The sequence below is a fragment of the Chionomys nivalis genome, chromosome 9 (assembly GCF_950005125.1).
Source record: "Chionomys nivalis chromosome 9, mChiNiv1.1, whole genome shotgun sequence".
Classification (NCBI taxonomy): Eukaryota; Metazoa; Chordata; class Mammalia; order Rodentia; family Cricetidae; genus Chionomys; species Chionomys nivalis.
Genome location: NC_080094.1, coordinates 83,480,090 through 83,495,589, shown reverse-complemented (window position 1 = coordinate 83,495,589; position 15,500 = coordinate 83,480,090). Strand labels below are relative to the sequence as shown.

Below are 15,500 nucleotides of genomic sequence, written 5' to 3'. Positions count from 1 at the left end.
AACTGGGGACAGCCCTCCTCAGGCCTGAGCTGAGAGGAGGCATCATTTAATGCACGGCAGCCAGGGAGTGCGAGCAGAGTTAAAGACATTTACTTCACATCACACAGCTGTACACTTTCTATAAATAATGCAGAGCTGAAATATTTACATTGATCTCCTGTCCAGTCCATGTCCTCCTCCTGGCCTGAAGCCAGGACACACTGTCTGAAGACAGACACACATGCTGGACTCGGCTTGGCTCTCAGGCAGACCATCACCCTCACCCCTCTGTCATCTTGTGCCAAAGGCCAGGAAGGTCACTGCAAAGATCCCAACTCCCCACATGGCGGTCAGTCCAGGAACACCGTGTTGCCGCTGGGGTGGGGCAGGCAGCAACGTGACCTGCGGCCACAGTTTAGGAATCGTGTGAGGAAGCAGGAAGGCTGCCATTCACACCTGCTTCCCTCGGCTCCTTTCCCCCTGCCCAGCCCTCGGTCAGGAAGGCTGACCCCAAGGAACTGTGCCATGTACCCTACAGTGCCACATCACAGAAGACGGAGAGAAGACCCCTAAACTGGAGGGTCTAAGGACATGGAATCACAGAACAAACATCTCCAGAACACTTCCTGGGAGGCTCACAGTGGCCCCACAGACACACACTCTCTGGAGCCCTGAGGGGATAGTAAGCTAGTCTGGTGTTGGAGGAAGAGAAGGGAATGGGATGGACAGACACAAAGACACACTTCAGACATGACACAAAAACAGCTGAACTGTGGGAGGAGCTTGCAGAGAATACACACACACACACACACACACACACACACACATCCCCTTCTCCATCTCTGCAGCTTCAGTGTTGAAGAACAGCAAGAGTGAGGGCAGCCCGCGGGCTGGGCCAGCGCAGAACCCCTCTATCAGCTAGAGACAGGCCGAGGTGGGGTCCGGAGGTCTTCTTCACTGCTACGAACTGCAGCCACATACGAGAAGAGACACAACACAGAGTAGCAGATCTCGTGGGCCTGCAGGGCACAGAAGACCAGGCAGATCAGTCACACTGAGATTCCGCACCATCGCGCGGCCCGCGCTGGGTAGCACACTCACCATCGGCGTCTTGTACTTGTGGCTCACCACTTCTTTAATTTCAGGAACTAAAACCGGACGGGTAAGAGACAAAACAGAAAGTTCAAAACTAAGAGCAACAGCGTCATCCTCCCTCAGGCGGCCGCGCCCAGCAGCACTGGGCTCCCCTTCCCTGTGGCCTCCACAGAGGCCACCCTGTCCAGGCAGACTCCTCAGACAGGCATCTGAGGTCTGTTGTGACTCTTTACTTGACAGCTGGGATCTACACACTTCTCTGGGCCCAAGGTGGAAGGGCTGACCGTTCTCAGCCTGGTTACAGCCACTGTCCAGGCTGTTGAGGAGCTGCAGAAGGGAGGAGAGTGGTCTCTAGCCTGTGCCTCACCTTGCTGAGATGCCCGTGAACTCGTCCTTGTCACCAGAGCCCACAAATCTAGTCATGATAAATATCATTCCCTCCCACAACACCACAGAGAGGGTCACAAGGTTGTAGGAGGTAACAGACTTGGAAGTGTCCTCCTCTGAGAGGCAGGAGGATCTCGAGCCTGCCGTGTGAGGGAGAGCGTCGGGGGCTCTGGAGCAGACACACTGAGCAGAGAGACAGGCGAGTACAGCACCCAGGTGAAGGTGATGGACGGGAGCATCAGGCAAATACACACATGTTCACAGCCCAGAATGCAGATTAGGAGTCACCCCATCCCAGCCATGCAGGGGCTATGCCCGGTCAGAGGAAGGATCAGGGTCCCCCAGGTCCAGCTTGTGAAACTGGGAGGATGGGGATGGCTTCCACCCCCGGGGGTGAGGGGGTGTAGAACGAGAGTTGGCCACACCTTCTTCTGACCCTGGGAGGTAGAATCCCCGGAACCCAGTGTTAGCATGAAATACACTCATCAGAGGCAGAGTAAGAAGCCCCAGATCATTCTCCTGAGCTGGAAGAGCTCCCCAAGTATCTCTCTGGCAAAAGAGAGAAGGGTGCACAGTGAAGAGAACTCAGAACAGTGAGCCAGCACGAGGGGAAGGGGCACGGGGAGGAAGAGGGTGGGAGATGGGGGGACCACTGGCCATGGAAGCAGCTAGGTTGGTCGGAGGAGCCCACCTACCCACTACAGGGCCCAAGGCTGGGGCCTGAGGAAAGAGCACGAGCCGAGGTCACTTTACCTGCTGGAGAACGAAGGTTTTCATAGCAGCGATGAGGGCACAAAAGAATGAAGCACAGACACAGCAGGAACTCAAAGCCCCAGGGCGAGACCCCACTAGACCACTCCTCAGTGCCTGTTTGGGGGGCACCTGCCCCTTCTGCCTCTGAGGCCCGCTAGGCTTCTCTGGCCTCAGCTGAGTCTGCTGTGGCTCCTCATGCCCTCCTCTAGAGCAGAGGCCGGGTGGAACCCAGAGGGGGGCCGTGCTGGGGAGGCTGCTCGAGACGGCCGCAGGCAACAGGACACAGCAGAGCTTGAGGATCCCATCTGCTCTGCCCCAGAACCTTCTGAGCACTGGCTGGCCAAACCAGGGTAGGGGCGCTGCACACTGCCACCCTAGACTCAACCTGTCCAAGGTTCCCTGCTCTTCGGGGGTCACTGGCTAACCTGTCTTCATCCTTCCCTCTCTTCCCTGTTACTCCTGCCCCTCCTGACCTCTCCGCAGAGGCTTTCATCCCCTAGACCCTCCTCTGGAGCTCCAAGGTTTGAGTTACTGCCATGTGAGTCCAGACCTAAGAGCAAAATAGTGTAATTACCAAATTCTTCCAGGACAAAGACGCCTCGAACTGTATTGCACTTTTTAATGTGATTCAGCTCTATGAAAACCTGCAAGAGAGGGAGGGAGGAGGGCGCGTAAGGCCAAAGGCTCCACCCCTGCCCCATAGAGCCCACTCTCCCAGCTACGGCCCCACGCCCCAGAGGAAACCTAGTTCCCAAAGGGAGAACATGAGAATCCACACACACACAATCAAAAGCGCTAAGGAGCGAAGAAAGCAGAAAGGGCAAGTACCTTCCGCTCCTGGCCGGAGGAGAAAGCATGGGAGAGAAACGAAGGCATTAGTTTTAATGGTCAAACCCAACCCAAAGGCCCCTGTGCTGGCCTGGGCTACCTTCCCATACCCTCTCCCCAGGGCAGCACTCATGGGACACGGTGCCCCAGGGATCTCCAGCTCGGCCCTTCAGGTCTCTACCCTTCCATACATCCTCCTCCGGCGCAGAGGGCTGGCACGGGTGCAAAGCTCCCTCCAGACTGTCCTTAGGGTGGGAGGTGACAGGAAGTATGCGGTGACGACAGCTACCATGTGCTGAGCACTAGCTGGCATTTCACACATTTTCATCTACCTGGTACATCTACAGCATCCTCTCCATCTTACAGATGGGAAGAAATGGGACCAGAACACTGATCTTCCCATGAGTAAAGCTGGGCCTCGGGTCCAGGACATTCTGACTCCAAGTCTGTATTTTTCCCATCTGCTATTCCAAGTTGCATAACCACACTGGGAAGGCAAAAGCTCTGTTCACCCAGCTGTCTGCTGTATGGCAGAAGATGTGTCAGGCCCACAAGCCATTGTTCCATTATCAATTCAGACCATGGAGTCAGACCCAGAAGTCAGTCTTCACTATCACTCTGTAGGATGTTACTTCTAGGAGACAAGCCTTCCAGTAAGGGCAGTTTGGACATGGTGTGCAGCTGGATGGAGAACACCGAGGACTGGACGAGGAGGTGGGCAGGGTTTCTAGGTGTCTAAGAGTTCATCTTCTCTTTTGCGGGGGGGGGGGGTGCAGGGGAGAGCACTGGAATGGGGAAGAAGCCACCTCTCTAGCTCCTTGATGCTTGATGGTCCAAGAAGACAAAGGCACTACCCTAAGATCTTTGTGTGTATGCTGCCACACTGGGTCCCAGGCTGGAAATATACTCATAGAAGGACAGGCTATCTGGGCAGTTATTTAGCTATTCCACATCACATCTAAACTTCCCAGCTAAACTGGCAAGGAAGGACAAAGCTACCTCAAAGTCAGATATTCACCTCCCCCGATTTCTGCTGCTTGGCCAGGGGCTCCAGGAAATCATATTGGGACCTAGTTCAGAGCCTTGGGAACATTAGGGGATGAGAGGAAAGGCACTTGTGTGAGGAGTCAGAGCCGGGAACGGACCTGGGATGATGCGCTGGCCTCAGAGGGAATTAGCTTAAGGAATATCCACTGAGAGAAAAAGTAGCACTGTGTTAGAAGACCAAGAGGAGAAAGAAACGTCAGCTCCTGGGTGGAGTCACATAAGGACAAAAGATCCTGAAGCACTCCCCAGCAAAGGAAGGGCATGAGCCTGTGGAGCAGGGCACAGTGGGACACCCAGAGGAAGAGAAAGGACAAGAATCAGCAGAAGGAAAGGCAAACACACAGACAGACGACAGACAGACAGACACACACACACACACATGGTTCAGGCATACTAGAAGTATACAGGACATCAGCCAGTCTCGTCTCTCAAAGCAACACCACCAAGCGAAGCACACCCTGGGAATACAGGAAGGCAGAGACACGCAAGAGGGGCCAAGTGAGACGCTCCCACTCACACTGTGTGGGGGGCGGATGGGCAACAAGCCACTGGCTCTCACTCTCTGTCCTGGTTCCCAACACAAGCTCCCTGCTGCATCTGCTCAGAGCCTGGTGTCTCACCAAGGTCACTGTGCCCTCCCCTTTGGTCTCTCTCTTGGTTCAGCCATTCACCTCTCTCTGGCCCAAGGCACTCCCTTGCTCACTGGGAGAGCACTGAGAGCCTGGAAACTGATCTCATTATAGGCAAAACACTGGGGCCAGCAGCCCTGTTCTGCTGCTTGTACCTACCTGGTTGTGCATGAACTTGAGGTTGATCCCTTCCAGGGTGACTTGAAGCAAGCCGCCCTCTCCAGTCTTCATGTCCTGCACGGGGAACTCACCACCTAGTTCAGGCCCTGTGTAAGGGGGAAGGTGTCAGCTAACTGGCAAGATGGAGAGTCCCACAGTCCAACCTCCTAAGCTGGTCTCTGTGGTCAGGAGAGGGTACTGCGGGGGCCCAACAGCTTCTCACCGGGTTTGATGCTTTGTTGCCGGGCTGCGGCACGCTCCATGCTGTCCTTCACGCAGTAGTACAGCTCACGACACTGCAGCACAGGGAGGGGACGTCCTGTGAGAGGGGCCCTTCCAGGGTTCCATGTTCCCTGCTCTAGGCTGCTGCTACCCAAGACTGAGGTCAATGCCAGGACTCGGGGCCAGCGTAAGCTACTCCACATGAGAGCTGGAGGCTAAAGTATGGCCTGAGGTGTGGATTTTTGAGTTTTAACTTTCCAGTGAGAAACTCAGCACTTAATAGTAAATGTCCATCCAATCCCCATCTCAAACCGAGGCCCGAGTACCTTCTTAGTGTAGAACTTGTTGAGCTGCGTCTCAGAGCCATTTCTACGCCACAGACATAGGACCTTGGTCTTGGGACAATAGGTCATGTTGATGAGCTTCTCGTACCACCAGCGCTCATAAACGGTGCCAATGCTACTACGTAACACCAGACAGTCATCACACACCTAGAAAACATGCAGTACAGGTCAGTGGTTCAGGGCTCTGAGAGTTTCCCGTCCCAGGCCACACTACATGTGCCCCACAGGGAAAGGACAGCACGCTGACCCTAGGGGCAGCCCCATGGTTGCTTTCTACCTAGTCCTCAGGGTCCCCCCCAGGTGAGAACATAAGCACCGAACTGTTGGGCACTGTCCGCATTACTGACAGAAACGGCACATCTGAATGAAGCCCGTGTACAAAGAGGCACGCTCCCGTCAGTGTTTCCTGTTTGCTCTCTACACCAAGGATTCAGAGCGCATCTCCTGCCTCCATCTTACAATCATGGGGAGAAATCAGCTCTGTTATCAAACTCAGGGCAGGCTTAACCAAGGAGAAAAAGTTGGAGCCAATAAATTTTCGACTCTTAGCTCTTCTCTACTCCTATAAAGTACTTACTTTTATAATTACGTAAGCGACACATGGCTATTATATAAAATTACTCAATTAGGGATAAGTGTTGAGAAGCAAGGTCCCCTTTGTATGCTTTTTTTTTTTTTCCAAGACAGGGTTTGTCTGTGGCTTTGGAGCCTGTCCTGGAACTAGCTCTTGTAGACCAGGCTGGTCTCGAACTCACAGAGATCCGCCTGCCTCTGCCTCTCGAGTGCTGGGATTAAAGGTGTGCGCCACCACCACCCGGCATGCATAAAATTCTTAATGTGCATCAAAGCCATGTCTGGGGATGTAGCTCAACAATAGAGCACTTGCACACAGAAAGTACCCAGTTAGCTGCTTTGAAAATCTAGTCATAATATGAAAATATAATAATTAGAAGTGAGATGCCTCAGCAAGTAACAGAACTTGCTAAGCAAGTGTGGAGACTTGAGCTTGATTCCCCAAACCCACGTAAATATGGAGCAAGAGAGAACCAACTCTACAATGTTATCTCCTGATCTCATACACATGTGGCGGCCCACACATCCACACACAAGCAATAAATGAACATATTGATGCTCTTTGAATCTTTCTCTCTCCAAGCCCTCTCTTCTCTGCCCCTGACCAGTTATCGCAGATACAGGACCTGAAGCACTGCTCATACAAACCAGACCCCAGCGCCTCCTGGGCAGGTACTCCTCTATCTCTTATTATAGTAAACAGTACCACTTACACAGGTGCCCGAGTCAGAAGCGTAGGGGACACATAGCTCCTGTTCTGAAGCAGGAGTGCGTATGTCAGTGTCGCTGAGGAGGAAGCAAGATACCCCGCAGATATCAAAACTTGGCCAGGTGTTTCTCAGAGCTGAGGGCTAACAGCAACATCACACACACACACAGTTCAGCTATGTTGAGACCTGCTTTATAAACACCCCATGCACACTTAAAAGGAGACATAGATGAACCCTATAAACACAGAGGTGAACCTATGAAGCCACAATAAGTAAATACATAGTTAGAAGATATTCTTGCCAAGATGTTGAATCTAAAATTAAGCAGCTCTACTGGACTAACAGTTTATATGAAATACAAGCGATCGCCGGGTGGTGGTGGCGCACACCTTTAATCCCAGCACTTGGGAGGCAGAGGCAGGAGGATATCTGTGAGTTTGAGACCAGCCTGGTCTACAAGAGCTAGTTCCAGGACAGGCTCCAAAACCACAGAGAAACCCTGTCTCGAAAAACCAAAAAAAAAAAAAAAAAAAAGAAAAAAGAAAAAAAAAAAACAAGCGATCGAGAAATGTGCCAGGAGATGTGATCACCAAAGGGTCTAGATGCCCTCAAGGCAGAAATCAAATTTCTTCAGCAAAATAACTGTTCCTATTCACAGGCAATGTGATTATGTCACATATCCAATACTGATAAAAGACATGGTGAAGAAACATCTAGTTACTCAACTATTTGCATAATAACTTGATCAATTAATCATAAATGGATTGTGAGGATAAATAAGATTAAATAGAAAATAAAGCCTAGCATTGGTTCAGGGTTTCTTGTGTTTCCGACAGGAAACCAAAACTCACTTCCATGAAGAAGAGATCTCCATTTGTGTCTGTCCCTGCATGTACAACAAACGTCTGCTTCTTCATGTGGCGGCTGCCACTGGACCGGATGGAGAGATCACGTCCACTCTGAGGAAAAAGAGATACTTAGAAACATTCAGATGTTGCTCTTACACACAAATCTGAATAAAAATGTCTCACTTAGCAATTAAATTCCCAACAGCTTCCTTAGCACAACCCCACCCCCCAGAGGGTTTCTTTGTGTAGTCCTGGCTGGCCTTAAACTCAACAGAGTTCACCTGTCTGAGTGTTGGGATTACAGGCGTGCACCGCCATGGCCACCACTCAGCTCTATCTGCTCGCCATGGCTCCTGAATGCTGGGATTACAGGCGTGCACCACCATGCCCAGCACTCAGCACAATCTGCTCGCCAAGGCCTGAATGCTGGGATTACAGGCGTGCACCGCCATGCCCACCACTCAGCACAATCAATCTGCTCGCCAAGGCCTGAATGCTGGGATTACAGGCGTGCACCGCCATGCCCACCACTCAGCACAATCTGCTCACCATGGCCACAGGGAAGAACCAAGGACTGTTTAGAGTTAGGGTCCCTATGCCTCCTTGAAAATCTCAAAGAACTTCTATTTATGTGAGTTATAGCTATATTCACTAAAATTAAAATTAATAATGCTTATTAATTCATTTAAAATAATTTGTTGGTAGCCAAGCATATGAAAAAGAACATACCTTTTAAAAAATATATTTCTCCTAATAACAGCAATAATAAAAAGAATAGCGCCGGGTGGTGGTGGCGCACGCCTTTAATCCCAGCACTTGGGAGGCAGAGGCAGGTGGATCTCTGTGAGTTCAAGGCCAGCCAGGTCTACAAGAGCTAGTTCCAGGACAGGCTGCAAAACTACAGAGAAACCCTGTCTCGAAATAAAAAAAATAAATAAAATAAAAAATAAATAAATAAATAAAAAGAATAGCAATGTGTTAACTATTTGAAAATCTCTTGAATGTTTGGCTTAGGAGAAAGTAGCTGTGTTTTTGAGCTGGGCATGGTGCCACACGCTCAAGAGGCTGAGGCAGGAGGATCACAAGTTTGAGGCCAGCCTGGGCTACATTGAAAACTCCATTAAAGGTGCTGGAGAGACAGCACAGAGGTTAACAGCACTGGCTGCTCTTCCAAAGGTCCTGTTTCAAATCCCAGCACCCACATGTGGCTCACAACCATCTGGCGCCCTCTTCTGGCCTTCAGGCAGACATGCAGTCAGAGCACCATATACATAATAAATAAGCAAATCTTTAATAAAAAAAACAAACTACCTTTAAAAAATAAAGAACAGGCCGGGCGGTGGTGGCGCACGCCTTTAATCCCAGCACTTGGGAGGCAGAGGCAGGCGGATCTCTGTGAGTTCGAGACCAGCCTGGTCTACAAAAGCTAGTTCCAGGACAGGCTCCAAAACCACAGAGAAACCCTGTCTCGAAAAAACAAAACAAAACAAAAAAAAATAAAGAACAGAAAGGGAGGAGCTGGCCCTGATGCATTCCTGTCATCTCTGCATTGGAAGGTAGAGACTAGAAGATCAGAAATTTAAGAAGACCATTCTTAGTTAGCAAACTAAGAACCAGGAATTCCCCTTCTCATTAAAAAAAAAAAAAAAAAAAAAAAGGTCGAGGGCTGGAGAGATGGCTCAGCGGTTAAGAGCATTGCCTGCTCTTCCAAAGGTCCTGAGTTCAATTCCCGGCAACCACATGGTGGCTCACAACCATCTGGATTGAGTTCTGGTGCCCTCTTCTGGCCTGCAGACATACACACAGACAGAATATTGTATACATAATAAATAAATAAATATTAAAAAAAAAAAAAAGTCGAGTGGTGGTGCGCTCCTTTAATCCCAGCACTCAGGAGGCAGAGGTAAGCAGATCTCTGTGAGTTCAAGGCCAGCCTGGTCTACACAGTGAGTTCCAGGACAGGCTCCAAAGCTACAAAAAACCAAAAGTAAAAAAATAAATAAAAATAAGGTACACACCTTTAATAGTAGCGCTTAAGAGGCAGAGGCAGGCCTGGCCTACACACTGAGTCCCAGGCCAACCAGTGCTACACAGTGAGACCTGCATCAAGAATAAAATAAAACAAAACAAAATAAAAGAGTTGACAAAATAGCTCAGCAGGTAAAGGAGCATGACACCATGGGTTTGATCTTTGGCACCCACACAATAGGAGAGAACTCCAGCAGCCTGCCCTCTAACACACATGCACACAAACAAATCAAAATCCAATTTAATAAATAAGAGTTACAGATTCAACACAATACCCAGCAAAATTCTTCAAAGACCTCAAAAGAACGGTACTCAACTTCATACGGAAAAGCAAAAAACCCAGGATAGCAAAAATAATCCTGTACAATAAAAGAACTTCTGGAGGCATCACAATCCCTGACTTCAAACTCTACTACAGAGCTACAGTACTGAAAACAGCCTGGTATTGGCATAAGAACAGACAGGAAACCAATGGAACCGAACAGAAGACCTAGATATCAATCCACACATCTTCGAACACCTAATTTTTGACAAGGAAGCAAAAATTATCAAATGGAAAAAATAAAGCATATTTAACAAGTGGTGCTGGCATAACTGGATATCAACATGTAGAAGAATGAAGATAGACCCATATCTATCACCATGATTCAAATCCAAATGAATCAAGACCTCAACATAAAGCCAGCCACACTGAACCTTATAGAAGAAAAAGTGGGAAGTACACTTGAACGCACTGGCACAGGAGACCACTTCCTAACTATATCCCCAGCAGCACAGACACTGAGAGAAACAATTAATAAATGGGACCTCCTGAAACTGAAAAGCTTCTGTAAAGCAAAGGACACGGTCAACAAGACAAAACGGCAGCCTACAGAATAGAAAAAAGATCTTCACTAACCCCACATCAGACAGAGGTCTTATCTCCAAAATATACAAAGAACTCAAGAAATTGGTCATCAAAAGATCACATAATCCAATAAAAAAAAATGGAGTAAACCCTGTCTCGAAAAACCAAAAAAAAAAAAAAAAAAAAAAATGGAGTACACACCTAAACAGAGAACTCTCAACAGAGGAATCTAAAATGGCTCAAAGACACTTAAGGAAATGTTCAACATCCTTAGCCATCAGAGAAATGCAAATCAAAACAACTCTGGGATTCCATCTTACACCTGTCAGAATGGCCAAGATCAAAAACACTGATGACAACTTATGCTGGAGAAGTTGTGGGGAAAGAGGAACACTTCTGCATTGCTGGTGGGAATGCAAGCTGGTACAGCCCCTTTGGATGTCAGTGTGGTGATTTCTCACAAAAGTAGTAGGAAACAACCTTCCTCAAGACCTAGTAATACCGCTTTTGGGTATATATCCAAAGGGTGCTCAATTGTACGACAAGAACATGTGCTCAACTATGTTCATAGCAGCTTTGTTTGTCATAGCCAGAACCTGGAAACAACCTAAATGTCCCTTGACTGAAGAATGGATATGGAAAATGTGGTACATTTACACAATGGAGTACTACACAGCAGAAAAAAATAACGACATCTTGAATTTTGCAGGAAAATGGATGGAGCTAGAAAACATCATTTTGAGTGAGGTAACCCAGACACAGAAAGACAATTATCACATGTACTCAATCATAGGTGGTTTTAAAACATAAAGTAAAGAAATCCAGCCTACAAGCCACAAGCCCAGAGAACTTAGACAACAATGCGTTCAGTAATAGAGCCTTACATAGATCTAATCTACATGGGAAGTAGAAAAAGACAAGATCTCCTGAGTAAATTGGGTGCATGGGAACCTTGGGGGAGGGTTGAAGGGGGAGGGGAGAGGCAGGGAGGGGAGCAGAGAAAAATGTAGAGCTCAATAAATATCAATAAAAGAAATAAGAGTTGTCTTTGTTTAAAAAAAATGTAGTTGAGCGTGGTGGCACACACCTTTAATCCCAGCACTTGGGAGGCAGAGACAGGAGGATCTCTGTGAGTTAGAGGCCAGCCTGGTCTACACAGCAAGTTCCAGGACAGACAGGGATACTACTTACTGAGATATTGTCTCAATAAGGAGAAAGAGAAAACAGCTAAATTCTCATATCTGCTTCTGCACTCAGACTACTGAGTGTATGGCTTAGGCCAAAGAAAATGTCATCTCACAGGTGAGCATTGGAAAGGGGCAATTTCTAAAAAGCTTTGTAAACCAGGCTGGCCTCGCCACAGAGGATCCCAGAGATCCGCCTGCCTCTGCCTCCTGAGTGCTAGGATTAAAAGTGTGTATCACCACTGCTTGGCTCTGTTTTCTGTTTTGTTTTCTTAAAGAGGCATTTTAGTGTTGTGGTGAGACAGAGTTCATCTTGTAGATCTGCAGACATTCACAGACCTTCCACAGAAACTGCTATCCTATGAGAGCTGGAGTACTTAAGAGTCCCAACACTGAACAGAAAACCTCACCGGGACTACTGCCCCATTCTCAAAACTAGGGATTAACTGGGATGCATAGTGACATGGCCAGAAATGTTCCATGTGGAAGCCCTGCAGCAGGGAAAGATGACAAGCAGAATGGAGGTAACCCAAGGGATGGTCTGGTATGCTCACCAGATTGGTCAGCTGATCAAGCACCTCATTGATTTGTTGGCTGTATACAAGACCAATGTGGGACTTTCCCATTAGGCGCCGTACTTTCTTCCTGATGTCATTCTTGTTCACCTGGAAAGACAGGAGTCTTAATAAAGGATGTGCTGTCTTCCCAACAGAGGCAGAGACAAAATGTCTGTTCCACATTATCTATCTGAGAAAAATGGAGTTCTGAAGAACTGCTTCACTGACTATGGCAGAACATTATCAACTGTGTATTCTATCCAATGGAACTCAACCGTAGAGGAAACCTTACAGGAAATGCTGATTCTTTTCTGTCAGTTTGACACAAGCTAGGAAGAGGGGATTCTTCTGGGAAGAGGGATTCTCAATTGAGAAAAATGACTCGGTCAGCCTGGCCTGCAGGTAAGCCTGTGGGGTATTCTTTATTAATGACAGGGGTGAGGGAGCCCAGCACACTGCTGGCAGTGCCCTCCCGGGCAGATGGTCCTGGGGTAGCAGACTGAGACAGGTAGTAGCAGCACTCAGAAGGCAAAGCAGGTGATCTCCGTGAGTTCGAGGCCATCCTGGGCTACAGAGTGAGTTCTATGACAGTCAGAGCTACACAGAGAAACCTTGTCTCAAAAACCAACCAACTAAACAAAAAGGTGGCAGGAAAAGCTGGGCAGTGGTGGCATAGGCCTTTAATCCCAGCACTTGGGAGGCAGAGGCAGACAAATCTCTGTGAGTTCGAGGCCAGCCTGGGCTACAGAGCGAGTTCTAGGACAGGCTCCAAAGCTACAGAGAAACCCTGTCTCGAAAGACAAAAAACAAAACAAACAAAAAAGGCAGGCTGAGCAAACCAACAAGAGTGCTCCTCTGTGGTGTTTGCATCGGTTCCTGCCTCCAGGTTCCTGCCTTGGTTTCCAGCTAGTGACGGACTGTGACCAATAAGCCCTTTTGTTCTATGTGGACATAATGCTTATAACAGCAACAAAAACCTAAGATACAAGATCAGTCAAGACAAAAAACTTAGAGAATTATCTCCATATTTGGGCATCTGATCCCTTCCCAGTTAGAGATTGGGGAGAGCAGGAGAAATTCCTTATTCTCACAGCCATTGCCTGCCACCAGCACCCCAAACCCATTCTCTCCCAGAGAAGAACTCTTTTGCTTGGTAATATACTTTCCCACAGCAGGACATGAAGCACAACTCAAATTAGGGTTTATCATTACTTTGTTAATAGTGGGCATTTTTTCTTTTTGACAAGATTTTATCTAGTTTTATTTGGTCTTGAACTTATAGTCAAGGCTGGCTTTGAATTCCTGCTTCTCTGGTCTCTACCTTCCAAGTGCCTTATTTTCTGGCATGAACTACCATGTCTGGTTAGGCAGATTTTCCCAGCAATAGGAAATTATGTATGACAAAGGGCTGGTGCTGAAGATAAATTATGAGCCTCTGGAGGTTTAGAAAATGAATTAAATCAGCTGTATTCTGTGGGGAGCTCTACTGCCTCTTAAAACAATTTAGCAAAAAGAGCACATATAAAACTCAAAGTAGACAAGTAACAAGTGATAATCAATTTATTTTATAACGTTCACCATCAAAAACCCAGCCACTAAGTTAAGCAAATAGTATGCAAGCTGGCAAAGAGGCTTCCCAGCTAGGAAGAAAGCGCCAGTCAGACACTCTGACAGCTTTCCAGCCATCCCAGAATTTAGGCAATAGAGTAAGCCTTGCTCTTCAAGCACCAGTGATGGCTGGACATCAGCAAAGGCAACATTACCTTCATCAGCAGCATATAGGATATAAGGTTGTGTAAAAGTGTGGCCAGTAAGCGATCTTCATCATCCTCCAGGCGCTTCCGGTCATGTTCTCCCAGGGACAGGTACCTGAGCAGAAGACCAGGTACAAGTTAGTTCTCAGGTTGGAGACCACAAAACACAGCTGGAAGAACTGAATAGGGATAGTCTCATCTTTCCTAAGTCCCATACCTGTCGATCATTTCCTGAGGACCCTGGTCCATGCCCATCCCTTCTCTTTCCAACATCACAGCGTCTAAGAATGCATCTTCCCAGAACTGCATCTGGTCCCATAAAGTAGAACGCTCTTTGCCTGTGTAGAACAATGTTACTTCCTGGGTGGGGGGCATGGCCTATTTAACATTCCGAGAATAAAGCTGCCAAATGAAAAGCTAGTAAGTCCCAGATAAAACAAGGCCTTTCCAAATTCCAGGGCAAGGAAACCAAACCTTTCCCCCAGATCTGATACGTTTGCCACCAACCCCAAAGGCTTCCAGCAAGGCCCAGCCCTTCCCAAGCATGAAGAATAAACATATCACACAAAGAAAAGCCGTTACTTATAGAAAAGGTCTCCATAGCAGCATCCTCTAACTGGTCCCACATCGATCCTTTGTCCCTTCCTGCCAATTTGTGAGCAGGAAGGAACATGGTAGCAAGAGGAAAGAAAGGAAACAGAAACACATAGCCTGTTGATTAGTACTAAAACCCAGATTCATCTAGTTTTCAGCTCCTGCTTATCCCACAGATTCCTTGGTTCAAATTTCAAAATACTATCTGGACTGGTGAGATGGCTCAGTAGGTAAAGGTGCTTGCTGTCCAGTCTGATGACCTGAGTTCAATCCCTGAAGCCCACGTGAGAGGAAGAAGGAAAAAAAAACTTCCACAAGTCCTCTGACTTCCACCTGTATGCACAGCACATACCACCCCCACTAAATAAATAAATATTGAAACGAAGTTAAAAAAAAAGTTTAAAATCAGATGACATGCCATTTGATGTTAGAATTGATATTAGCAGAAAGCCAAGCAGCAGCTGCTGGTGCTACCCCTCTCCCATGGCTGAGTCCAGGTTTCTTCTGATACAAGGGGCCTTACTAGTCTCTTACCTAGTAGTCCCTCATAGAGATAGACTCGCTGGCTTACGTCTTCGGAAGAGCGAATTGGACTGCCAGCCAATTTCTCCTTTGGCTTCAAGCTATGGGCTTTACCCTAGAAAGACAAGGTAGGTCAGATGCCAGACTGATAAAAAACAAACCAGGCACCGCACTGAAAGGCTCACTACTCAGTGGACATCACCATTAGCAACACAATTATCCCTACTAGGTTTGGCTAAATCATTCTGATTTATTTCCTGTTACTGCTTCCTAAAGCAAGAACTGAAGGCCTCACTCTGCCTTCCCTTTTAGCCTCAGTGCCGTTTTCTCTTAGGGCTGGGCGTGACTTTAAGCTAGCTTGTGGAAAAGGAGGGTCAGCAGTTCAAGGCCAAACCTTAGCTTTTTAGCAAGTTTGAGGCCAGCCTGGGCCACGTGAGATC

The 15,500-nt window shown here is 47.9% G+C and overlaps 1 protein-coding gene across 23 annotated transcripts in view; it reads right to left on the bottom strand.

Moving 5' to 3' along the window:
- Nucleotides 1-68: 68 nt before the first annotated feature.
- The window catches only part of Madd (MAP kinase activating death domain), a 41,949-nt gene continuing 26,517 nt past the window's right edge, over nt 69-15,500 (bottom strand). For 9 of the 23 annotated variants that reach the window (XM_057782002.1, XM_057782005.1, XM_057782003.1 and 6 more), the window contains 12 exons: nt 15,073-15,175; nt 14,527-14,589; nt 14,162-14,282; nt 13,954-14,059; nt 12,188-12,298; nt 7,578-7,685; nt 5,426-5,590; nt 5,101-5,173; nt 4,878-4,984; nt 2,789-2,858; nt 1,081-1,127; nt 69-998 (listed from right to left, as the gene is read on the bottom strand). In XM_057782002.1, the coding sequence (XP_057637985.1) occupies nt 894-998; nt 1,081-1,127; nt 2,789-2,858; nt 4,878-4,984; nt 5,101-5,173; nt 5,426-5,590; nt 7,578-7,685; nt 12,188-12,298; nt 13,954-14,059; nt 14,162-14,282; nt 14,527-14,589; nt 15,073-15,175 (1,179 nt within the window). In that variant the 3' untranslated portion in view covers nt 69-893. The remainder of the gene's footprint in view (nt 999-1,080; nt 1,128-2,788; nt 2,859-4,877; nt 4,985-5,100; nt 5,174-5,425; nt 5,591-7,577; nt 7,686-12,187; nt 12,299-13,953; nt 14,060-14,161; nt 14,283-14,526; nt 14,590-15,072; nt 15,176-15,500) is intronic. The other 14 variants (XM_057782014.1, XM_057782016.1, XM_057782017.1 and 11 more) reach the window with 3 other exon arrangements.